The sequence below is a fragment of the Galeopterus variegatus genome, unplaced genomic scaffold, assembly GCF_000696425.1.
Source record: "Galeopterus variegatus unplaced genomic scaffold, G_variegatus-3.0.2 Scaffold2136, whole genome shotgun sequence".
NCBI classification, from domain to species: domain Eukaryota; kingdom Metazoa; phylum Chordata; class Mammalia; order Dermoptera; family Cynocephalidae; genus Galeopterus; species Galeopterus variegatus.
The window spans coordinates 26,373-51,294 of NW_007728247.1; the positions used below are offsets into that span (position 1 = coordinate 26,373).

The 24,922-nt window shown below is 39.3% G+C and overlaps 1 protein-coding gene across 2 annotated transcripts; it reads left to right on the top strand.

The window, feature by feature from the left end:
* Nucleotides 1-1,925: 1,925 nt before the first annotated feature.
* Nucleotides 1,926-24,921, top strand: FBXO7 (F-box protein 7). 2 transcript variants are annotated; one of them, XM_008580642.1, is made up of 9 exons: nucleotides 1,926-2,135; nucleotides 6,075-6,369; nucleotides 10,385-10,612; nucleotides 12,056-12,197; nucleotides 14,362-14,445; nucleotides 18,001-18,096; nucleotides 20,170-20,346; nucleotides 22,239-22,276; nucleotides 23,276-24,921. In XM_008580642.1, the coding sequence occupies exons 1-9, from the start codon at nucleotides 2,014-2,016 to the stop codon at nucleotides 23,663-23,665; spliced, it is 1,572 nt and encodes a 523-aa protein (XP_008578864.1). In that variant the 5' UTR covers nucleotides 1,926-2,013; the 3' UTR covers nucleotides 23,666-24,921. The 2 variants fall into 2 exon arrangements, with proteins under 2 accessions (XP_008578864.1, XP_008578865.1); XM_008580643.1 differs by lacking the exon at nucleotides 1,926-2,135 and adding an exon at nucleotides 2,355-2,438 and having other exon boundaries at nucleotides 6,227-6,369.
* Nucleotide 24,922: the final 1 nt, after the last annotated feature.

The following is a 24,922-nucleotide window of genomic DNA, read 5'->3' on the forward strand; positions in this document are numbered from 1 at the left end:
TACGAGCCTTTGATTTGGAAGTGAGCAAGGTGAGGAAACAGTCTCTTTCAGAAGTTTGGTATTTTGCTGGTGCAGAAGGCTGCAAAAACATGTGGCATTTAATTGTAGCAGTGGCAGTGGCATCCATTCCCCAGAGGTTCTTGGCAGCAGTGACAGCAGTTTCCTCCAGCGTGGGGTGGGGTGGCTGCAGCAATCCCAGTCATGATAGATTCCTCATCAGGCCAGTTCTACAGCATGGTTCTGAGCTTCATTCTTGGAAGCTTAGCCTGAGGCCACTTCTCCAGTCCTGCCTAGTATTCCCTGAGCTAAACAGTATCCTCTTAATACACTCCTTTTCTACCTAGTCAGCCACAGCCAGCTTCTATCACTCAGAACTAAGAAACTTAACAGTAAAGACTCCCCTGCTTAAAAGTTTCCAGTGGCTTCTCATACATTTTAGAATGTTCCAAACCCTTTGCTTAGCCCAAGGCTCTTCTTTATCTGGGATGTACACACTCTGTCCCTCACTCTGCTCATAGAGAGTCATCCTGGTCTGCCACCCTTCCTCAATCCCATATTGTTCTCTGCTAAAGAATCCTACTGGCACAGCCTCCTCTACATATCTTCCATGTACCCCAGTCCCCAGGTGTGTGCTTATCTCTATCATGAGTAACTTTTTACACTTTACTGCAAGGGTTGATTCGCTTACTGTAAATTCTGCATGGGCAGGAACATGTCTTTTTGGTCTTAAGTCTCCAGCACTTAGGATAACATCTATCACAAAGTAGGCAATCAATACATGTTTATTAAAGGTATGAAAGGCAGGACATGGACAAGTGTTGCCACCTATTGGGAGAAACTTTACTCAACTCTTACAATGCTTTGCTCTCCCCATACAAGGATGAAACTTGATGACACTCCTACTCTCTCCACCTAAGTTATCATTATTGTCAGGTCCTCTTTAATAGCCAGTCTTCAGGATAGCCCCCCAATGATTCCTGTCTACTAGTATTCATGCTTTTGGGTTGACCTCCCCCATGGAAGGGTTGGTTGGTGACCAACGGAATATGGCAGAAGTAATGGTACACGACTTCTGAGGCTAGATCATAAAAGACATTGTGGCTTTTGTCTCAGTCTCTTGGATCACTTGCTCTGAAGGAAGCCAGCTGCCACGTCATGGGGACACTCAAGCAGCCATTTGGGGGAAGTTCATGTGGTGAAAAGCTGAAGCCTCCTGCCAAGAGTTATGTGAGGGAGCCCTCCCTGGAGCCGATCCTCCAGCCCCAGTCAAAACTTCAGATGACTGCACCCCTGGCCTGCTTCTTCACTATAATCCCCTCAGAGACCCTCACGTAGAAAAACCAGCTGCGCCACCCCCAAATTTCTGACCTACAGAAGCTGTGGGACCACAAATATGTGCAGCTTTAAGATGTTAAGCTTCGGGCTGATGGTTATGCAGCAATAGGTTACTAATACACTGACCCACACAGATCACCTACTAGAAGCTGTTTTACATTTTGCTGTAAAAGCAGAAAACTACCGGACCCTGAACTTAACCTAAGGGTTCTCACAGCCGATACCGCTGGAGCTAGGCGCCACGGAAGAAATGGGGAATGACGAGTTGTACTCGTACTGCCCGCAGCATCCCCTTCAGCGCTAACGTTGTTCCAGGCACAGCCACCCGCCCCCGCAGAAGAGCACGACCCATGTGCTCGGCAGCAGCCTCGGCGTCTGCGCAGTGCGCTCCTCGCGCTCCCAGGCAGCGCCGTTGTGCGCCGAGTCATCGATCGGAAGGCCTCCTCGAGAAAGCGGCGGAGCTCGTCGCCGGCCGCCAGCCGCCGGCTCGCGGGGTGGGCTCCAGGGGGCGCCCTCACGAGAGGGGCGGAGCGCTCCTGTTCCAGAGACAGGCCGGCAGGGCGGCGTCGGTACCGGGGCCTGTCCCCCAGTACACCTCCGCACCCCCACAGCTCTTGTAGTCGTCGCTCCGGCGTCGTCGCCGGGTCCAGGCCCCTCGGCCTTCCGGCCGCCGCCGAAATGAAGCTGCGGGTGCGGCTTCAGAAGCGGACCTGGCCGCTGGAGATGCCGGAAGCGGAGCCGACGCTGGGGCAGCTGCGCGCGCACCTGAGCCGGGCCCTGCTGCCCACCTGGGGCTACAGGTAGGCGGGGGTCTCGGCGGGGGTCTGCGTGCGACTCTGGGCTAGTGGGAGGAGCGCGTCCGTGTGAGAGGCGGCGCCGTGCGGTTGGGGGTCGTCTGTGTCACTGCGGTGCGCGGGCGTGGCCGGGTGCGGGGACGCCCCGGGGCGTCACATGAGGCCAGGCGCTCCGGGGGTGTCGCCGGGCCAGGACAGCGGTGACTGTGACGCGCGGGGTGGTGAGCGGGGCGCTGGGCTGCTGCTCGCTGGGGTCCCGGCTCCGGGAGAACATGGCCCGGCCTCCCGGGGGCTCCGTGCCCGTCCCGGGTGAGTAATCGTTTCCGTTTTTGCAGTAAACGAAACCAGGGAGAGGAGAGAATGCAGAATCCACACGACTTGCTAAATTTCAAGTTGGAAATTAGGAGCTTCAGGGGTTTAAGGTCACTTTCTTCCTCTGTTGGGGTATTTCAGTGAACAGGTTTGGGAAATACCAGAAGTTAAGAATGTGTCCTCTCTCCGAGGGCACCTATAACTGGTCCTGCTGCGCTAAAGCAAAAATGATTTTAAGACGATGTTGAGTGTTCATGTGGCAGGCACCGCTGCGTGAAAGTGAGCACTTTGACTTACCCACTGCAAAGTTTTAGGAAGGAGGAGGTGTGGGCGTGTTTCAGATCATTCGATTTTCCTGGGCGAGGTATTGCTTTTTTGCTAAAACGGAGGTAAACCTTGGCCCTATGATGACTCTGGAGAGTTCGCAATTTGGGGGCAGTGAAGTTGAGAAAGAATCAAGTTCTGTAATTAATTTGTAGGGCTGCAGATGAAGCTGCTTTGTTTCCCCAGAAGATATTTTCTGGGGACAATAATCAGAGAGTAGAGGGACAGTGTAAGAGCGGTCCTCTTCAAATATACTGAGCTAGTGAATTCGAAATTTATGACTGTGCTAAGAAAAAACAAAAAGGTGTTTCCTGGGGCTTTTCAGGTAAATTCTTAAAAAGAAAAGAAAATTGGCTCCTTTTATAAGCTTTCACTTTATTTTTAGGGAATTCAGTAAAATAAAGCCATATTATGAACCTCTCACCCTTTCAGTTTTAGGTTAAGACATTATTAGATTAAAAGTAAGTCTGTTTTCCTCCAGATTAAAAAACAAAGACAAGATATTGACCTAACTCCTTTACATGTTAGTGACATACCTGTTATTTCTTGGTGTTAAACCTAAGTGTTTTGCATGCTGCTGTCATTACCCCACCATAAATTTTCAAAATTAACTTCTCTTTTTAAGGTGTTTCCATATGTATGTATATACATTTTATTAATATTTTTTATTTAGGCAGGAGAGTCTTGGAAGGATGTGAAACTCAATGTGACGTTTGTTTACCCAAGAGCCCAATTTAGTTTCTCTTTCAGGTTTGTTTTTACAGTTGAGTCTGGTTAACTGGAAGGAATTTAAGATTCAGCTTGTGAAAGTGAATTTATTCTTTTGAAAATATGTTCATTTTATAATAAATGAGCAGTTTTAAAATGTGTCCATATGACATTGTTATTTTTAAAGTGTTTTTACTGAGCAAGTGGATCTGGAATTGCCATAAAATATCTTTAAAAAGCCTGGAGTTTCTAGGATTTCATTTCCTGGTGAATTTAAATCCATTCCCTCCCCTCCTCCCCCAGTTTTAGAAAATAGAACCTTGGAAAACTACATATTACTTTAGAAATAGCTCTTCTCTTTTTTCTAAAGTGGAAGGGAAAGCTGACATTTTTTATTAAGCAGATTGTTCTTTACCTTTATACAAACAGATGTTTGAGCATACATTGTACTAGATATTGTTTTTAAAAACAACCTTTTGCTGTGATGAATGATCCATAAATGCATAGCTCATTTGAAATGCTTTTCCTTTTCCTGCCAAAGTTGAGATGGTGTTTTTATGGGCAGCTGGCAGAATTTCAACATTTTGTTTATCAAAGCATTTTGAAAACAGAAGTACAGCCATTTCATTTCCAATAAGCAGAGTAGTTTTTACTTCAGTAATTTTTTTTTTCCCAAAAACACTTCACTTGGTAAGCAAATTGTATTTATGTGTGAGATAAAAACGAGTTATTCTGAGCACTTTTCAAAATGCAGCATTGTAAGAAAAAATAAACAGGCCACGATTTTCAAAGGACTTCAACTTTTGTTAACCTCTCAAAAAGTTAATAAAGTCAGCATTACTGAGTGTAAATGTCTTACAAAATGTTTTACAATGACTTAATTATTCTTCACTGCTGTGTGATGAAAAATGATGGTTATTCTCACAAAGTCAGATAATCTGTGATTCAGAAAGAATGGCTTCAGTCAGGCTTATTAGAGCTCTTAGCTTGTTTGGCAGTGGATTTTTGTATTTGTGCTGTCTTCCATATAAAAGACATAACTGGTCGTCAGTAGGCAGGGTGAACTTGTACTTGTCATCATCAATAAGAGGGATGAATTTTGTACTCAGTCATCTAATCTAACTTTTTCTGATTGAGAACATGCATTTAGGTATTTGGGAGCCAATGTAATCAAACTGTCCTGTAAGACACTGAATAGGCAGACCTGATTTCACATTCATCTTTTTTTTTTTTTCCCTTTTTTTTGTCTTTTTTTTCGTGACTGGCAACGGATCGCAACCCTCAGTGTCGCGCCCGTACCGGACCGGGACCGGCAACGGGATCGCAACCCTCGGTGTTGCACCCGCACCTCGCTCAGCCAGTGAGCCGCCAGTCTGCATGTGGGATCCGAACCCTCGGCGGGAGCGCCGCCGCGCTCCCAAGCGGTGCACTGTAGCAGTGCGCCACCGGGCCGGCCCTTCATCTTGATCTTCCTAACTGTTTGGTGATTACATTTATTCCACACATCTCTAGTTCAACCCTGTCGTTTTACAGAAGAGGAAAATGTTGTTTCTCTTCCTGTACCTAGTTTTCAAGGCTTTCTCATAAGTTGCCCCACCCAACCTTTCCAGGGCTAGTTTCTGTTCTTTCCTCCTATAAACTGTCATCTTCAGACTCCTCATTTCCCCTCTGCCAGCCAACACATGCACGTGCTCATGTGTGCACACACACAACTTGGTGCCTGCTTCCCTTATTACTTTATTTGTGGAGTGCTAGAGAGATATGGTTTCGAACTGGATAGACAAGATCTCGGATCTTAGGAAACTTAAGCTCATAAAGGTGGGGAAGACAAGATAATAGACAAATAAGTTGATGTTTTCAAATTGTGACGTGACAGTAAAAATAAAACAGAACAGAATAGGGTGGTGCAGGCTGGATGGAAGGCATATTTAAAGAGGTGATGTTTGAGCTGAGACCTGCATGATGAGGAAGAGTCAGTCATTTGATGTGGAAGAGCAAATGCAGAGGCCCAAAGGCTGCAGTGAGGTTGCTCTGCTTTTCAGAGTGGATGGAAAGCTTGTGTGAGTAGAGAACAGTGAGCTAGAGGATGGATGGCACAAAATAATGGGCTTTGGAGGCCATGTTAAAGATTCTAGTCCAAGTTCAGATAGAAGCCACTGGTTTTAAGCAGACCTAATTTATATTTTAAAAAGAGTATTTCATTGAATCTGAGTTGCTGTTAATTGTAATACATTGCTTTATAGCACTCTAAGGGAAAACATGCTGTTTATTAAACTGATAGGTCATTGATTTTAAGAAGCATCCCAATTTCAAAGATGTCAAAATATTAAAAAGTATATATCTCAGAACTGAAGAAAACATGGATTAATGATAGAGAATTACTGTATCTTATTTCCAGCCTAGAGTTTTAGCCATTAGAAACCTATTACCTAGGCATTCAGTGATAAAAACAAATAATTTTGATAATTTACTCAAAATTTTGGCCTTTTTACTTAGGTCTTCTAGGGTCATACCATGCACCTTATATATATATTCCAAATGTATTATTGAGAGTAATGAGAATAGTTAGCTCTTACTATCCTTATCCATCTTTCTTGGCAGTTCTGATACTCGATTTGCAATTACATTGAACAACAAGGATGCCCTCACTGGAGATGAAGAGACCTTGGCTTCCTATGGGATTGTTTCTGGGGACTTGATATGTTTGATTCTTGAAGATACCATTCCAGCACCTAATTTACCTTCATCCACAGATTCAGAGCATTCCTCACTCCAGAGTAATGAACAACCCTCTTTGGCCGCCAGCTCCAATCAGGCCCACACACCAGATGAACAACTGAGTGATTCACTCCAAGGACAGGCAGCCCAAACTGATGTCTGGAATGATGACAGTATGGTGGGTATTAAAGAATGAGATATGAAATACAGTAGTTGATAACTCATATTGAACACCTCAGTTGAATTCTGTACTAGTCAGGATAATTGTCATCAGTAGATTGCAGATTATATTCTGATAGCACATTTTTATTTTAACTGCTAAATGCCTGGGTGAACATTGGGCTGGCATTCAGAAGTAGTTATGCCTATTTATTTTGTTCAGACACTGATTCTAAGCTCATGATTCCCAGCGTTACTTCTCTGGTCTACTGTACTCACTAAGGCTATATATGTAGTACAGTTATTTCCAAATTACTTGTAAGACATTTATACCTAAATTTTTAAATTGTCATCGCAAACCCTATATGTCCAACATAATCTGGAACTATGTGCGCTGATGTTCTCTTCTTCCCAAACCAGCTACCCTTCTCAGTCTGTTAGTGACATTCTGTTGTACACTCCTGTGATTTTTGAGTCCTTACATCCAACCCATTAACAAGGCTTGTCAGTTTTTCTTTTCCACTTCAGGCTTCCAGTGTCTCTGTTCTTCAGCCTGCTTTCTAGGTTTGTCTTCTTCCCACACATTTTTGATTTTGTTGTTCCTGATATACCTTTGCTTATAATTTTTGAGCTGAAAAAGACCAAATGACTCTAGTTCAATCCTGTTGATTTACAGAAGAGGAAAATATCTATCCTCCTGTACCTAGATTTCAAGACTTTTTGAAGACTTGCCCTGCCCAGCCTTTCCAGGGCTAGTTTCTTTTCTTCCCTCCTGTAAACTATCATCTCCAGTCAGGCCAGACTCCTTATCATTTTCTCTCTGCCAGCCAGCACATGCACGTGTTCATGTGCACATACACACACACACACACACACACACACAGCCTGGTGACTGCTTCCATGCTTTTGCTGCTCACCCAGACTGTAAGCCACTACCTTTCCTCCCTCTCCTATCTTTCTTTCTACCTATTTCCAAGGCCCTTGCCAACCATAGCCCTATAATTTCTTTGTATTGATTATCTTTATTGCCTTGTAAACACCTCATTATTTGTTATCTTGCCTTTTAATTTCTATCTCTGTATGTTTCTGCCTCATAGAGGTAATCTGGAGAATGAATGAGAATTTTAGTCATATATTTAAATTACATATCTGAGTAATTTTTGCTGATGGACTCATTCCATGATAACTTTGGTAGAAGAGCCCATTCCTTTTACTTCTGTGTAATATTAGAATTATCCAATAATATGAAGCTTTTCATAGTATATGTGTTAGTTATTTTACTAGTTTTCTTTTGGAAAATTTTGAGAACTTAACATTTCCTCAAGTTAATAATTTCAGTTCTAAAAGTATATTGCTTTGTATTCTAAGATTTGTGCAGGGTGACTGTAGAATCTTTGTGTGGAAACCGAACTTGAAATCTCATAAAAATAATACTTTAAGTACTTGAAATGTATGATCTGCTAATTGATGTAGGATGGAGCCTTAGAAAAGGAAAACAGATTGGTAAAACTTGAAATCATGAGATAAATTTTACACTTGTGATTATAAATTAATTTTCTTACTTCAGTGTATTTGGGAATTCATCTAATACCTGTTGAGTCTTTAATGAGAAACAAGGATAATGTGTATCAGATCCTAATATTAGCTCTCATGCTAGTATTAGTCTTTTAGTTACTGTTTCAGTTTTTTGTAAATGACAGATGGCAAAATGATATGTTTAGAGAAGTAGTGCTCAGCATTTTTTTTCATTTATACACATGTGAAGAATATGATAAATATTCATATCAGAGCAGCTCAGAATGCCAGTGTTTCTCAGTGAGTACGAGTAAGGTTTGACAAGCCCACCAGGGGATTCCGATATCTCTGTCCCATGTAATTTTCAGCTTAGGTTAACCTTATTTTGTTTTCCCACATATATTCTGTCCCACACAACTGTCAGTAAGTAGTAAATGGCTTAAAGTTAGGCATAATGGTAAAGAAGCAAAGAGCCTATATTTCATAATATAGCTCAGTGTTAAGTGGTTTTTAATATGGTGGTTTCTGTTTGCTCAGAAAAATCGTGAATGGTTTTGTGCCATACCTCCTTTTTAGGTAGTGTGAATTGTCACTGGCCTCTAGATTTTAACAAGTGAATATGGATCTTTCCATAAGCCATCTGGGCTTAGGTTCTCAGAGGTTTTGGAAGAACAGCTCCGGCTCCCTTGTGTTGGTCCAACCTTTCACTTTTACTATGTATTTTTAATTTTCTCTGTCTGTTCTTTAGTCGAAATACAAACTTAAAAAAGAGGAAACGTGTGCTTTTCATTAAGACTTCAGCACATGCCTAGGAAACGAGCTTTCTGAGCAAAATCTGTATAGGTAACTTTGTTTTACTGAAGCAGGGTATTAAATCTAAAAGCCCTGAACTTTGAGTCTGGAGATCTTGGTTCATTTCACATTTTTATTAGCTGGTAACCTTGATTGCATTATTTAATCTTCCTGAGTTATAATTATAGCATCTATATAAAAAGGTGACACCGTTTGCCTTGCCTGTTTTATAGGATTGTTGTAAGATGCGAATGAGAAAATGCTTTGAAAACAAAAACATTATGAAATTGTAAGGTACTATCCTTCAGCATGTAACAGTCATTTATTGAATACCTACTATGTACCAGTTACTGTGTTGCAGTTACAAAAATGGGTGACATGTAGTCTGGTCTTATAAGCTTGCAGTCAAGGTGGGATCAAATGTATAATCAGAAAATTATAATACAGTGTGATAAGGTGCAATAATCAGGGCCTTTGCAAGGCAGAGAGTGGTCTGTAACACCTCTTTTGAAGAAGTGGGGAGTACTGTGCTGGGTAGGAAGAGAGTGGCAGAAAGTGAACTTGATAAATAGTCAGGGATCAGGTGATGAAGGGAATTTCTTATGCTAAGAAATTTAGGAGTTTGCACTTAAATTTTATAGGCCTGCATTTCTCAGAGTGTCCTCTATGAAAAACTTGTTTCATGAGATTTTATTACAGGGATGCTGTGTGTTGAGGAAGGATAGTGTTTCTTGGTTAAATGTTATGCACACATTGTTAATATTCTTAGACCTCTGAGAGCTCTTCTAAAGCTAATAATGTATTTGGTGAATGTGGAGGGTGAGGTGTCTGTAGCAGGTAGCATTTCCCACAGTTCCTTGATTGTGGACCAACTTTTTTCCTAAAAACATCTAGGGCCACATTCTGGGGCACAACTGAGGGGAACACTGTTGTCTGTGTTGGGGAAATACTGATGAGTTTGAGCTGGGACGTAGGACATGACTGAATTCTTAATTGTTGAAAAACTGGCAGCAGTGGGTGTAATGTATCGGAAGACAAAGTTGAGGCAGAGATACTTGTAGGGGAGGCTTTTGCTGGAAGTCAGGAATAAATGATGAGACTCTCAAGTATGTATCCATGTAGTAGGAAGGGGCAGATTTTAGAGATATTTAGGAGTTAGCTTCAGTGAAACTTTGAAGACTGAACAGGTTTGATGTGGCTTTTAGTGAGGGAGAGGGAAGCATCTAGGATGATATCCAGGTTTTTGGCGTATTATCTAGAATTAATGGAGATAAGGAATTCAGGATGAAGGAGTAGGTTGAAGGCTTATTAATTTACGAGGGTTTGCTTAAAATGTCTCCCATTTCTGAACCAAATGATGTGATTTGGTTCTGAGCACTAATCTTAGTTCACTTTAGGATACAAAACGTACTGTGTAAAATGTTTTTTTAATGGGCCGGCCCGGTGGCGCACTGTGCTAGTGCGCCGCTTGGGAAGCGCGGCGGCGCTCCCGCCGAGGGTTCGGATCCCACATGCAGACCGGTTCCCGCTCACTGGCTGAGCGAGGCGCGGGGGCAACACCGAGGGTTGCGATCCCGTTGCCGGTCCCGGTCTGGTACGGGGGCGACACTGAGGGTTGCGATCCGTTGCCGGACACGGAAAAAAGACAAAAAAAAAAAAAAATTAAAATTAAAAAAAAAAAAAAAAAAATGTTTTTTTAATGAACTCATTGTTTTTATCCTCTTCAGTCAGGGCCTAATCACGGTTTTGAAGCTAAGTCCATTCAAGATGTTGTGGATATGGAAGAGGGCACAGGTTTCTATCTCTCAGAACCAATGCTCTGCAGTGAATCGGTGGAAGGGCAAGTGCCACATTCGTTAGAGACCCTGTATCAATCCTCTGACTGTTCTAATGCCAATGATGCCTTGATAGTATTGATACATCTTCTCATGTTGGAGTCAGGTTACAAACCTCAGGTAAGTAGTACAAGCAAAACCCAAACATCTTCTTAGAGTTAAGTTTCTCTTTGCAAAAAGGGGGTATATCAATAAGTATCACTAGGTTGTTGTGGTGGTCTGGGTTTCTTTATTAAATGTGGTTGGGTACTGAATGTAAAGTGCCAAACACAGTGATGGGCTATAGTAGACATTCAGTAAAGGTTTCCTTCCTTCTTTTCCTTCCTTTTTTTTCTCCTTCATTTTCTTCATCAGTTTTTAGTTGGTGTGACAGAAAATGATGGCAACTTGGTAAAAAAAAAAAAAAAAGACAAAAGATTATTTATTATAACATGTAGACAGAATGTGATTAATGAATGTGGATTGAGTATGACTAGATGGCTGGCTTACTAGGTTATTTTATATGATAATGGCCCTATGAAATGCCAGTAACTTGATTAGATTCAGTTGGGAAGAAGGGCATTGCTCTTACGCTGTCATTGCTTATCTTCATTCATTCATCGAATATTCATTTGAATTTGCATCCACCAATGTCAGGTACAGTGCTTTGTCCCTGCTCTCAGGTTGCTCATACATGTGAATGGTCCCTGCTCTCCAGTTGCCCATAGGCTGGGAGTGGCAGAGATAGGCAAGTATATAAACCATTATACTATATTGGTTAAGTTCTAGGAGAGGCATATACATATATAGGATGCCAGGGATTCACAGTGGAGAATATTTAGAATAGAGCTTCTTAAACTTTAATGTGCTTAGGCATTCCTAGGATCTTATTAAAATCCAGGTTCTGGTTTAGTAAATCTAGGATGGAGCCCAAGCTTTTGGGTACTCCTACACAATACTGATGCCGCTGGTCTGTGAGCCATGTTATGAGTTACAAAGATATAGAGTAATTCAGTGATCATTGTACACCTGCACCATGGCATGCATCGAGCCAAGAATTAGTCTATAAGAATATTGGGGCATTCCTTGTCCTGAAGGAGTCCATAAGTGGAGGAGAGAGACAAATAAGATAATTATAATGTATAAATAGCACAGATAAGCATAAATAGGTAAATAACATAATAATAATATGTAACAATAGAAGTATGAACAGAATGTTAGGGGAAAGAGGGAATGACAAAACAGGATTCTTTTTCTTGAGAAGGCTTTACAGAGGAAGTGCTGTTTGAGCTGGGGTATTCGTAATGATATGGCTTTGCTAGGCAGAGAAGTGAGTTTTTGAAGAGAGAAATCAATCCTTATTTCTATGATGCTACTTTACCTCTTTGAACAAAAATTTTGATAGAAAAATGTTACAATATATTATCCTCCATTAATAGCAATATTAATGATTTGACACATTTTATTAAGGGGACTATATAGACTGCTTATTTCTAAACAAGTTAGGGGCCTTTTAGATTTTTAGTGTTTTTGAGAGTAACACCTTTCTTCAATATCTTGTTTCTCTTTCATTTCATTCCCCAGGGGACCGAAGCCAAAGCAGTGTCCATGCCAGAGAGGTGGAAGTCGAGTGGTGTGTATAAGCTACAGTACACACATCCTCTCTGTGAGGGTGGCTCTGCTGCTCTCACCTGTTTGCCTTTGGGAAACCTCATCGTCGTCAATGGTAACTGGATAGCATAGTCATGGTCGCTGATCTATGAATACTTACATGTTTCTTTCCAGATGTTTCATAGCCACTTCAGTGATTGGCTAGCATAACAGAGTTTTGAGTTTTTCTCAACTTTATTTAATTCCTAGATCACTGGTAACATGTGTCTTAAGGATTATAGACTATGCCTGCAGCCTTCTCTTCTGGGGCAGCCATAATGTTGATGTCGTGACCTTTGTAATATTTTGCTCCACGGGGAGTTGTGGTAATAGGAGTGAAATGAGTCTATTACACATGAACTCTTTGAAGAGAACTTTTTCTTTCTTTATGTCTGTGGATGGCTTTATTTTTATTCTTTTAACAAAGGTCTTGAACTGAGAGATGGTGAGATTGAGCAGGGGTCACCATTTATCTAGTTTGGCATCTCTGAGACCAGCAATGCATGGACACACTGCTAAGGGTTCTGAGGCCTTAGTATGTATGTGTTTTACTTCCCCCTGTCCCTGAAAGTTAATCTGAATAGAGAGTTTCTTTTTCTATTTCCCCTCTTTGATATTAAGAAATTTCACTGGGATAGCAATACATTCCATCTTTGTATTTCATTTTAGCCCCGATGCCACTTGAGCCCATACCAGCTACCAGTATTCTATGAAATAGTCTCATAATCACACACATACTGGAGATCCATTTGAGTGATGGGGATCTTTCAGTTTTATTCTGTCTTGTTTTTTTGAGATTTATCCTATTAGCTAAGACAGTGTGATAAAACTGGGATGACTGCATTTTTGTTCTGTTTTCAATAAAGCTTATCTTTTATAGCAAAGGCAGTTGCTTTGATATGTCTTAGGTTGAGGTTTTCAACATGTTCTGCAGTGACTTGTTTCTGCTGAGGTGGAGGCAAGGTAGAACCCCTGTCACCACTTAAACCTTGTTTATCTGTTTCATTTATTGAGGTTCTGTGTAAGATTTTGTTTGAAAAAATGTATTTTCTGCTAATACTTACTTCGAAAGCTACTGACTTAATGCTGTCTGATCTTTGAAATGGAAGATAGTTATAGGTCTCCTCTTATGTAATATCTGCTGTTTCCTTTTAATCACCAGATTCTTTGAAATGTTATTCAAAATTTTTGATTTAACGGCTTTGGTGGTACTGCACATTTGCCAGGATGTGATTATCTGATGGCACAGCAGATAATCTAGCAATGTCTTTTCAGCAATTCACCACAATTAGCGATTGTAGCTTTGAGTTTGGCATTCTTATACACAGAATGTCAACAGTTTCTGCCTTTATCTAATCATTCTGCCACATAGCATCCTAACTTGCAAGGTTGATGTTACCAAGTAGTAAATGTGAGGTTGTAGTTTTTGCCTCAATTTCTTATAAAAAACACTTAACGACATGTGTATAATAACCTCTATTTACTAGTTTCAGGATTCTTAACATAAAGAGAATAGCTGCTTGATGTCTTGATGATTTCTTAGTTTCTGATGTTTTATTCCTTTCTATTCTTGGCACATTAGTTACTTGCAGATTTGCATGGCAGCCAGCTATTCCAGGCTTGATTCTTTGAAAAGGAGTAGTGTGTCCTTAAATCTTTCCTTCACCCAGGGCATCCTGCTTGGTCCACATGTGCATAACAAGCACATAATTGGTTCTTTCATGGAATGAGATAAACTGTGCTTTTGTATACATGATTAAAATTGAATTCTGATGGTGTCAAGAATATAGGTTCTTGGGGTCTGGAGAGAGATGATGGTGTAAAAACTAGCAGGATTCTTTTAATGAACAAGGGAAGACTCATTGCCAAAGGTTAAATAAAAAATAAATGGAGCTTTTAGTGACTTCATTAGAAATAATGATTTTATTGTGTTTAGTTGCCTTCTGTTAACCTTGTTGCATATCTTTCAATTACTAATAAGCTGCTGTTGGTAATACTTAGTGGATTTTATATAAAGATGCTTACTGTAGTTTTAGAAGGTATTTTAGAGTGATTTTAATTTGTCTGATGGCAGGTTTACACTTTTGACCTTGTGTGAGGGAAAGAAGTAGGCACAGAGCTGTTGGTTTTGTGTGTGTCCTTAGTATATTGGGAACAAGGAAATGGAAGCCTGTACTAAAAAAGGAAGGCAATTGAAGTGACAAAATTTTTTTTATCATCTTTCTTTTGCTTATTTACAGCTACACTAAAAATCAACAGTGAAATTAGAAGTGTGAAAAGATTGCAGCTGCTGCCAGAATCTTTTATTTGCAAAGATGAACTAGGTAATGTAACTATGATTTAATTTTGGGGGTGAAGCTTAGAGAGGTTCATTTAAAAAAAAAAGACAGAAACTGAAAGATAATGTTCAAAAGACTAAAAATTTCTAAATGAGAATAGAGCAAATTCAAGACAATGTCTCTTTAAGATTGCAAAGGTTTTGATTATAATTTGAGGAGTTTCCTGTTTTTCTTAGGGTCTTAGAGTGCTCAATTATATTTATACTGTTGTTATGAAATAACACTGGTATGTAATTCATCACACTCTGATGTTGCTTCATAGTTTCTGTATTACTTCTTAAAGATCTTTCTGTCATTGTATAACCAATATAGAGAGGATCTGTGTTTTGTGGAAGTAATGCAACTTAATTATTGAAGATTATTGGAGGAAAAACTGCACTCAAAATGTTTGTTTAAACCTATATAAATTTGACTGCTATTTGATGCAGATTGAAACTTTACCAAAAGTTTGTGTTCTCGACATGGTTTTGCTTATATTCCATCAAATAATTATTGTTATTTTTTGGCAGCTGGCTGGTACAGGGATCGAACCCTGTACCTTGGTATTATAAGCACCATTCTCTAACCAACTGAGCTAGCTGGCCAGCCCTTATATTCTATAAAATTATTAATAGATGCATAGAAGACAGGTTTTTAAAAATTGTTTTTAGTTAAACCCAAACTTTGAGAGGCAGATTGGTGGTTGAAAGAGAAGAGATGGGGTAGAGAGAGGAACTAATATCTTTCAAGTGCTTGTTTTGTGTTGGACATAGGCCTTTAAATATGTTACTCCATTTAATCCTCCTAGTAAACTTAAGAGGGTTTTAAGAGCCAACTGGGAGTGTTGTGGTACAGGGGGAGAGGCATTTTCAGCATGTCTTTTAGGGAAGGCAGGCTAGATGTAGATCGTTGTTTTGAAGGTGTAGAGGCTTATTAGTGTTAATTCCTATGGGAAATCAGGACCTGAAAGACTGATTTATACTAACTAAAACTGATAAGAAGAGGTGACAGAATACTTGTGCATATTTATAATGGTCTCTCATTGGACATAGAATCAGAACTTGGGCGTTAGTTGAATTGAACATTTAATATCAGATTAGATCAATGTTTCTCAATCTTTTCTTTGTTATTATCTCTTCCCCTAAGGAACCATTGTAGATTTTTTTTTTCCCTAATTGCTTTCCCCCATGACATTTTAATACCACAGATATGCTGTATATTTATTTATATACTGTGTCTCTTTGGAGGGTCACAAACCAGCGTAATAGCCAGGATTTTTTTTTTGCCCTCCAAGAATAGCTTTTGCCCCCATGGGGGTGATCATGCCCCTTTTGAGAATGTATGACCTAGACTGATGAATCTGTAAAGATAGTCTTAGCAGTAGAGTCAGAAAAACTTGAAGCTCTTTGGCTACAGCATTCTATATTCATCTCTATGCTAGGGAGGACCTTGCTATGGGGAGTAGAAATACTGTACATTCTGAAGTAGTAGGGTTTTTATGCCCATTTTATAGTTCAGGCAACAGGTGTAGAGGAGGTTAATTTGCTTCAGGGTCACAGAGCTAATAAATGATGGAATTTGGGATTGGACTACATTTGTCTGATTCCTAGCCTTTAAAAAACAGCTTTTATAGGGATGTAGCTCAGATTCCTATTATCTGTTTTTTCTTAAATAAGGAAAAAAGAAACGAAAGGAGAGGAAAAAATTAGTACTGTTTTAAGTTTATGGACTATTTCACTTAAGTATTTTTTTTTTTTTTTGACCAGTAAGGGGATCGCAACCCTCGGCTCGGTGTGGTCCGCACCACACTCAGCCAGTGAGCGCACCGGCCATTCCTATATAGGATCCGAACTTGTGGCCTTGGCGCTACCAGCGCTGCACTCTCCCAAGTGAGCCACGGGGCCGGCCCTCATTTAAGTATTTTTAATAAAGTACTTTTATGTTGGGTAGGCATGTGCTGTTCATTGGACAAGTTATTTGAATTGATTTTTACTGTGGCTTATAATATAGTACTGGTAACTATAACTGTGTACTGTTAATTATTCTTTCATTTATAAGTTCCTAATTAAATACTTATAGTTTCTAATTAAATATTTATATAAATTTATTTAAAGAAAATGAGTTTTCACACTTGAAAGAAGGCCTTGAACCAAATGATTTTTTAGAAATGATATATATATATATATATATATTTTTTTTTTAATTTATTTTTTCCCCTTTTTGTCCTTTTTCGTGTCCGGCAATGGATCGCAACCCTCAGTGTCGCGCCCGTACCAGACCGGGACCGGCAACGGGATCGCAACCCTCAGTGTTGCACCCGCACCTCGCTCAGCCAGTGAGCGGGAACCAGTCTGTATGTGGGATCCGAACCCTCGGCGGGAGCGCCGCCTCGCTCCCAAGCGGCGCACTGCAGCAGTGCGCCACTGGGCTGGCCCTAGAAATGATATATTAATGTTAGATTTCAATTCAAGATTGCAAGTTTACACAACAAAGATTTAGAGTTTATTTGTTTATCTCTCATGTTTTTATCAGTGAAGTTATAATGAGTGTATTTGTTATAGATAGTGAAATACATAAATATGGAATGGGGAGGGAGCAAGCATAAACTATCTACTGATAAATTCAGTACTGTGCATGGATCTTTAAATTTTAACATCTCCTCTCTGGTGTGGCAGTGGTGTCTCCTTTAAACAGGTGAGCAAACAGGTGAGGGTAAGAAGGGTAGGTAATTTGTCCAAATTATACGTATACTTGGTAAATAGCAAAATGGAAGTGGGACCTCAGGTGCAATTTGGCAGTGCTGCCACACTTTAATGTACATGTGAATCATGTGGAGAGCTTATTAAAATGTAGGTCTGAGTTGGTGGTGGGGCCTGAGGTACAGTATTTCTAAACAGTTCTTAGGCAATATCAATTCTGATAATACACTCTGAGTAGCAGTGTCGTGGCTAAAAATGAGTCCTTTGGATCCAGACAGACTTAGGTTTGTATTCTGCTCTGCCACTTACTATGGGGCCTTGGGTAGGCTCTTTATACATTTTCCTGTTTTTAAAGTGGGGATAATAGTATCTATCTCTTATTTAGGAACGCTTGAAAAATGCTTGGTACAGTTGCTGATACATAGTCATGTGGTGAATACTATAGTTATTTTAGGATCTAAGCTCCACAATAGGATCTAAGCTCCACAATAGGAGTTTCTCACTGTCTCCTCAGTGCCCAGAACAGATTGGTAGATATTCAGTAAATCTTTGTCATATATATGAATATCACACAACAATTTTTGTGCAGTTATAGTCTATGAGCTATATAGGTTGGGCAAAGCTCTGTTAATTTGATATCCTGGGATTTTTAGCTTTACATCTAAAGTTCTGTTTTACCAGAGTCATGTGCCATACCTCCTCTTCTACTAGGGACTTTGGTTTATGTTTATCTGTGTAGGAACTACTTGTGAATATTTATTTACTGCTTTGATTTGGTTTGGCAGAAGTCTGGGACAGACACCATTCCAAGTTTTTGCATTTGATTTTGTGTTTTGATTTCTCATTAAAAAACAAATTCTAGGGGAAAATGTAGCCAAGATATACAAAGATCTTCAGAAGATCTCCCGCCTGTTCAAAGACCAACTGGTGTATCCTCTTCTGGCTTTTACCCGACAAGGTGAGAGATGATAAATTGTCACAGGTCAAATGGCTGGAAAGAATAGTAAATGTACTTAGTATGCTTGGTGACTCTCTGACATCTGAATTTCTTTTTTTCTTCTCCTCCAAAACTGTGCTCTTTTAAGACTAAGCTTAAATATTAATTCATTAGATGTTATTCACTTTCTCTTTATATTGCCATAGCATTTTGTACATGTCTTTAGTATAGTCTTTTTCCAGTGTGTCATCATTGTTGATGTGCTTTCTTTCCACTTAAGGTTGTGAGTACCTTGCAGATAGGGGGTATGTCTTATTCACTTGTGTATTCTCATGGTCTAGCAGTGGGTCTGTCCAGTAATAGGTGTTGAATAAATAATGGATAGCTTGTAAATTGGATTTAAGTTCTTTTTTAATATTTTTGTTTTTAAACCAATATTTATTGGGAGCTCTATACCAGGTACTTTGGATGTTTCACATGTGTTCTCATTTTAATGCTAAAGACTTTAAAGTAGATTTTAATATACTCATTTTATAGACAATGAAATTGTAATTCAGTGAGGTTTGTAATTCACTCAGGATCCTTGTATTAGTCAGCTTTCTCTTATGTGTGTTGCAGTAAAAATATTTTAAAATCTCGGTGACTTAAAGTAAACATTTATTTCTCACTCATGTACATATTGTGTGTGGGTGTGCTTTGGCCAAAGGAGTGGTTTTTATCCAGGATATCCTCTTCTTGTGGTAGAAGAAGAAGAGGGCGAATGGCCCAACCATGTGTTGGTTCCCAAAGCTTTGGCTCAGAAATGATATATGTCACTTTACATTCCATTGGACAAAGCAAGTCAAAAATGGCCAAGCCTAATGGTAGTGGGGAGGGGAAGTATAATTTACAGGGTAGGAAGTGATTGAGAATCATAATACAATCTACCATTATCCTTAGCTGGTAAATAGTTTCAGATTATACAGACAGAAAGTTTTTGGTTTCAAGTGTCAGGGTGCCATGCTATTACTGCCATAGTTTTCCTCTTTAGTTAGTGGTGAGGGAAGGGGAATAGTGTGAGTTAAAAAACCCTTAGATTGGGCCGGCTGGCCGGTGCGCCGCTTGGGAGTGCGGCGGCGCTCCCGCTGAGGGTTCGGATCCCATATGGAGACCAGTTCCCACTCACTGGCTGAGCGCGGTGCAGGCGCAACACCAAGGGTTGCGATCCCGTTGCCGGTCCCCGGTACGGGCGCGACACGGAGGGTTGCGATCCCGTTACTGGTCAGTAAAAAAAAAAAGACGAAAAGGAAAAAAAAAAACCCTTAGATATGTCTTTGATTTTGATATCTTCGCTAGTGGAGAAGGGTATTACAAATATTCCAAAGGAGCTAATAATCAAAAAATAATTTTCATTTAACTTTGGAACATGTTGTTCTTATTTTATTTCTTGGCTTTTCTTCTAAATGTGTCTTCCTTTTCTTTAGCTTGCTACATATCCACTAATGGTTCTGCCCATACTTGAGTGCTTATGAAATGCCAAACATTGTTCTGAGCACTTTATGTATATTAACATTTAATTCTCACAGTAACTCAGTGAGGTAGGAGATATGTAATATTATTAATTCATTTTACAGATGAGGAAATTGAGTTTAACTTGTCTAAAGGCACATAGCTAATAAGTGACAGTTTCGGAACTAGTGATAAAAGGCAGTGAATTTTCCATTTTCTGTAGTTGAATAGAGAAATCTTGTTGCACTGAATATTGGTTGAGACAAAAGAGACTATTGGCTAGTATTTAGCAAGTGTCATAGTTATTTATTTGGTCTGTATTAAAGAGGATTTGTTTTTCTACTAAAACATGAAGGAAATAAGAGGCCTATGGTTATGTGAGTTAGGATATCCTGGATAAAGAACACTCTTCAACCAAAGCACACCCACACACAACATTTTAACTTGGGGTTAAGAATTTGTTGTAGTTAATGTATGCTTGGATAATTGACATCTAATTTGTTACCTCTTCACAAAGCAATAAGTAGCAACTTTTGTTGACTATGTAAGGAAAAGCTGGATGCTCTTTACTCAAAAATACCTGTTATTTCTCTTTTTTCCTTTTAGCACTGAACCTACCAGATGTATTTGGGTTGGTAGTCCTCCCGTTGGAGCTGAAATTACGGATCTTCCGACTTTTGGATGTTCGTTCTGTCCTGTCTTTGTCTGCAGTTTGTCATGACCTCTTTATTGCTTCAAATGACCCACTCTTGTGGAGGTGTTTATACCTGCGAGATTTTCGAGGTGATTTCCATAATGACATGTTAACAAGAAAAGGGTTCTTTCTTACTACAGTTTTAATTAGCTTGCCAAAAGTTTTTAGTTGTAGGCTTTTTTTTTAGATTTCAAGTGATCATAATGAATAGCCTTAGAGTAAAGAGACTCGAAGCTTCATATAGCTTTGCCTGTGTGCTGAAACCTCTCCCCATTCATTTTTGTGTTCTTTCTAACACAAATGGCCTTTTAGCCTAAGTAGATTATTTTAGGATAAAAAAATTGCAGTAAGACAGGATTATTACGTCTCTAAATACCATCTTCGTTATCTGACTTAGAAATGAGTTACACTTCTAACCTACTTCCATGATTGAGACCAGTGCATAATTTAAGAGTCTTGTTCACCTGTGCCATGTTGCTTGGGCAGCTTTATTTCTGTATGGTCACACTATGGTGACCTGTTGATCGTTGAGGCAGTGATGACAGTAGAACTTGTACATCTGTATTTCCAGGTACAAGGTCAAAAGCCTGACTGTGGAACTTGTGTTCTGCCACCACCATTTTACTTCATGCCAGTGTTTTTCAAACTGTTGTTCGATCCCAGCATAGGTCATGAGATGGATTTAATGTGTCATTTTACAGGAAAATAAACCACAATAGAAAAATCAATATTTATTTTATAAACTATGTCTCTATTTATAAAATAGGAGTAAACTTCCATTTAGTTATGTATATGTAGATGTATACTGTGTTACAATGTAAAATATTTATGTGGTTCAGGTAAAAAAAATTCAAGTGATAATGCTATATACAATGTTTACATACCACCTCAGCAACTGTAAAAATGTGGTGGGCAGATTCTCCACCCTTTTTAAAAAATAGAATATCATGTAGATTCATTTGGATGGTTAAAAAATTTGTTTTTCTTTTAAAACTTCAAATGTAGTAGGTGTAACTGACCTGGTTTGTTCTTTTTTCTTTCCTTTTTTTTTTTTTATTCCTAAGGTCTTCATTCTACTATCTCATTTCTAGATTGTGGTCAACAAGCTCATTTATAAGCTGAGTGTTCAGATTTTATAGTGAAATTTTCTACAGATACAATGTTATGGAGTTAGAGCTGTTGTAAATCTTACTTTCAAGCTAATGTAATAACTTGTAGAAAAGGCACCACAATCTTTTATCCAAACTCTTCATTAGACTTAAAGTTGAACAGGTTCCTCTTTCCTCATTTTACATATTTCAAATAAATAAGTATATTTAAAAAATACTTAATCATGGTCATACTTACGATAGTTGAATCATTCAGAACATGGTTGGGAGAAAATAATCTAACCCGAATGCAGAGGAAAGCCTGAGTCAGCCTGCCCTCCAGTAATGAACGTGGGCTGTAACAGATATTCAGAGGTTATCACCCCGTTTGATGTAACATTAGACATGGAGTTAGAAGCAGCTGACAAGCCAGTTGAGATTAGGGGGAGAAGATGTAGTGTGGGACCAGGTAATGCAGGGAGAAAGCAGCCACATGGTTCCATTGTCACTGAGGGATCACTATGTTGAACTACCACGTAGCACAGAACAGTGATGATCACCCTTAATCATCAAAATGGATTTGAGTTAGATTCAAGAAAGTGTAAGTGGGAGCTGATTGATTGATTGACTCAATTGGTTAGAGGGCAGTGTTGTAACACAAAGGTCAAGGATCCAGACCCCTGTACTGGCCAGCGGCCAAAAAAACAAAAATTCAAATGACATAGTGTGTGATATACAAATGATTTATGTTCCTCTTTATGCTTAATGATTAAGTTTTAGTTTCTTTAGGAAATGAGTAAGTTTCAGTTTCTTTAGGACAAAAACAATCTTGCTGTTTAATGCTGGATGAATGAAGTGTTTTCAAATCCTTATTTTTTGTCTTTTCTTTGTAGACAGTACTGTGAGAGTTGGAGACACAGACTGGAAAGAAGTAGGTATTTTGAAAAATCAAGGGTAACATTCATAACACAGAAATAACTAGTGAATTAATATATTAAGGACATATTTTCATTTTTATGATGATGTAATGAAATCTGTTTTCATTAAATTTATGTTGCTAAGTTTCAGTAAATGATAATGTTTTCAACTTTTACCACAGACTTAAACCTTACTTTCTTGTAAGTACTCAGGAAAAAATCTTAACACAATAATGTTTTCATCTTTACTTAATGTAAAACATTCTTATTTTTCTTTTGTTGTAAAAAAATTTTAAGTGAGTTGTCCTTGTGCTGGAGTAGTCTTCAGCTGATTAGAATAGTACATTATAAAAAGAATAAATTATGTCGTTTTATTTGCAGATGACTACTATTAAAAGACATTGATAGGACTGAGAAAAACTCCTTGGGACAAAGGACTAGAAAAGACTTTGAACGAAAGTGTTCACATATGTACAAAATACACATATATTCTTAGGAATGTGTCCCATCCTCTAAAATAGGCATCTATTTTTTGTTTGAAATTGAGATCCATTAGGGACATAATGTAGGTGAAAAAATGAATTTAAGTGCTGCCTTCCTCCCTCTCCTCTCCCCCCCAGTACCTTGTGGCATGATGTTTTCAACAAATATTTAAATTTTCCACTTTCGGAAAAGGCTGACTTAAAATTGCATACCAGCTTGGGAGCTCTAGATTGCAGTCTTGAAAGTACACGTCACTCAGTTATCCCTCCTTTGGAGTTACTGTTACTTCAGATTAGCACAGCTCAGCTGCAATATGGTTAAAGAATAGAGTTCACTTGGCACTGCATTTGGAGCTCCTGCCTTATTCATGCAGACTCAAACTGTCAAAGTTCTCTTCTGTGCACTGCTTTTTTGTCTGTGTAGAATGTGTGGGAAAAGAAAAGTACAGATAAATCTATACAATGAAAGCAAATTAGAACTTTAGGGAAAGATCCAAATCGCTTACCATATCTTGTTCTTTTTTCCTACAGCTGTACAGGAAGAGGCACAAACAAAGAAAAGAAGCCCAGAGAGGGCGGCATATGATGTTCCTGCCGTCCTCACCCCATCCCATTCCGTTTTATCCTGACCCCTTGCACTCGAGGCCCTTTCCTCCAAGCTCTCTCCTTCCTCCAGGAATTATTGGGGGTGAATATGATGAAAGACCAACACTTCCCTATGTTGGGGACCCAATCAATTCACTCATCCCTGGGCCCGGGGGGACACCCAGCCAGTTCCCTCCACTTAGACCACGTTTTGATCCAATTGGCCCATTTCCAGGACCTAACCCCATCTTGCCAGGGCGAGGTGGCCCCAGTGACAGATTTCCCTTCAGACCCAGCAGGGGTCGGCCGACTGACAACCGGCTGCCATTCATGTGATTTGTAATCTCACTTCTGAAGCTCGATTTGTTTTTGATTTTTTTGTTTAGAACTACAGAGATCATCTGGGAGTGCTGAGCTGTAGTGTTATTTTCTGATTGTAGTGGTGATAATTGCACTCCCAGAAGCTGTTCAGTAGGTACATTTACAGCTCTAGGGGTGGTATGGCCCAAAGGTTACTCTGTGATAAGATTGGTCTTGGCAGTAGTTGGCTACTGATTTCCCTGCTGTGGCTTCCCCTCTAGAATGAAGGTTGCTTACTGATAATGCTCTGCACCTGATTAAAAAAAGGTGTAAAATTACATGACAGTCTTGACTTTTATTACAGAAAGATATTAAATATTCAGAACAGATTTACAGTGTTACTTAGATTATCAGAGAACTTATTAAGTGTAGGTAGATTATTAATTATTGCAGGAGGTTTCTTTTTGTTTTTTTTTAGTGCTACTCTTTCTTCAAATGGAAGTACAATTTATAGAATGAATAAAAGCAGAGCTAGTTTGGTTGAACTGAACTCGGAGTGGGTGCCTTGGACACGCACCGGCTCAACCACCCCCTCAACCACCTCCTCCCTCTGCAGCTTTTTCTCAGGTTTCTTGGTGGAACTTCCTGGGCTCTGAAGCAGCACTGTTTGAAGACCATTGAGTTATAGGGAATCTTATTTCTGGCACCTTCTTGGGTGAGGTTGTTATGATTTTTTTTCCTTGTGTTTTGAACACTTAGCGCCTAGTTTGTAATCTAAGCAGATGACATCTTTTTTTATTTTATTTTTTCCAAAAAGATGACTGGTAAGGGGATCTTAACTCTTGGCTTGGTGTTGTCAGCACCACGCTCTCCCAAGTGAGCTAACCGGCCTGCAACTGACATCTTTTAACAGAGTTTTACTGTTTTGAGTGCTGGTCAGGTACTTGTTCTTTAAAGATAGCTTCCTCTTATTTGAAGAACATTGTGTTTTTAAGACTTAAAATACACAAAATTCAAGATTTATTTTTCCTACAAGAAAAAGGGCAGACACAAATGACTTATCATACAAACAACTACAGAAACATGCTATCATGACAGAAATTAAAATATGACTCATAACACAGGAATAAAACACTTAGCATCTGCAGAAAATATTTAGGAATATTACCAATGTCTTCCTGGTTTTTAAAAAATCTGTTTTGCATATAAGGAAATTGCTTGGAATGTTACATGCTGCAAGAATATTTTGAGTCCTACGTACAAGTGAAAATATATATTTTTTGCTACACATGT

What these genes read in the sequence shown, in the direction of transcription:
- FBXO7 (XM_008580642.1), top strand. Translation starts at nt 2,014, where the DNA reads ATGAAGCTGCGGGTGCGGCTTCAGAAGCGGACCTGGCCGCTGGAGATG. An exon ending in TCTGGAATGATGACAGTATG is followed by an intron (nt 6,370 to 10,384) that starts GTGGGTATTAAA and finishes TATCCTCTTCAG; the next exon opens with TCAGGGCCTAATCACGGTTT. An exon ending in AGTCAGGTTACAAACCTCAG is followed by an intron (nt 10,613 to 12,055) that starts GTAAGTAGTACA and finishes TTCATTCCCCAG; the next exon opens with GGGACCGAAGCCAAAGCAGT.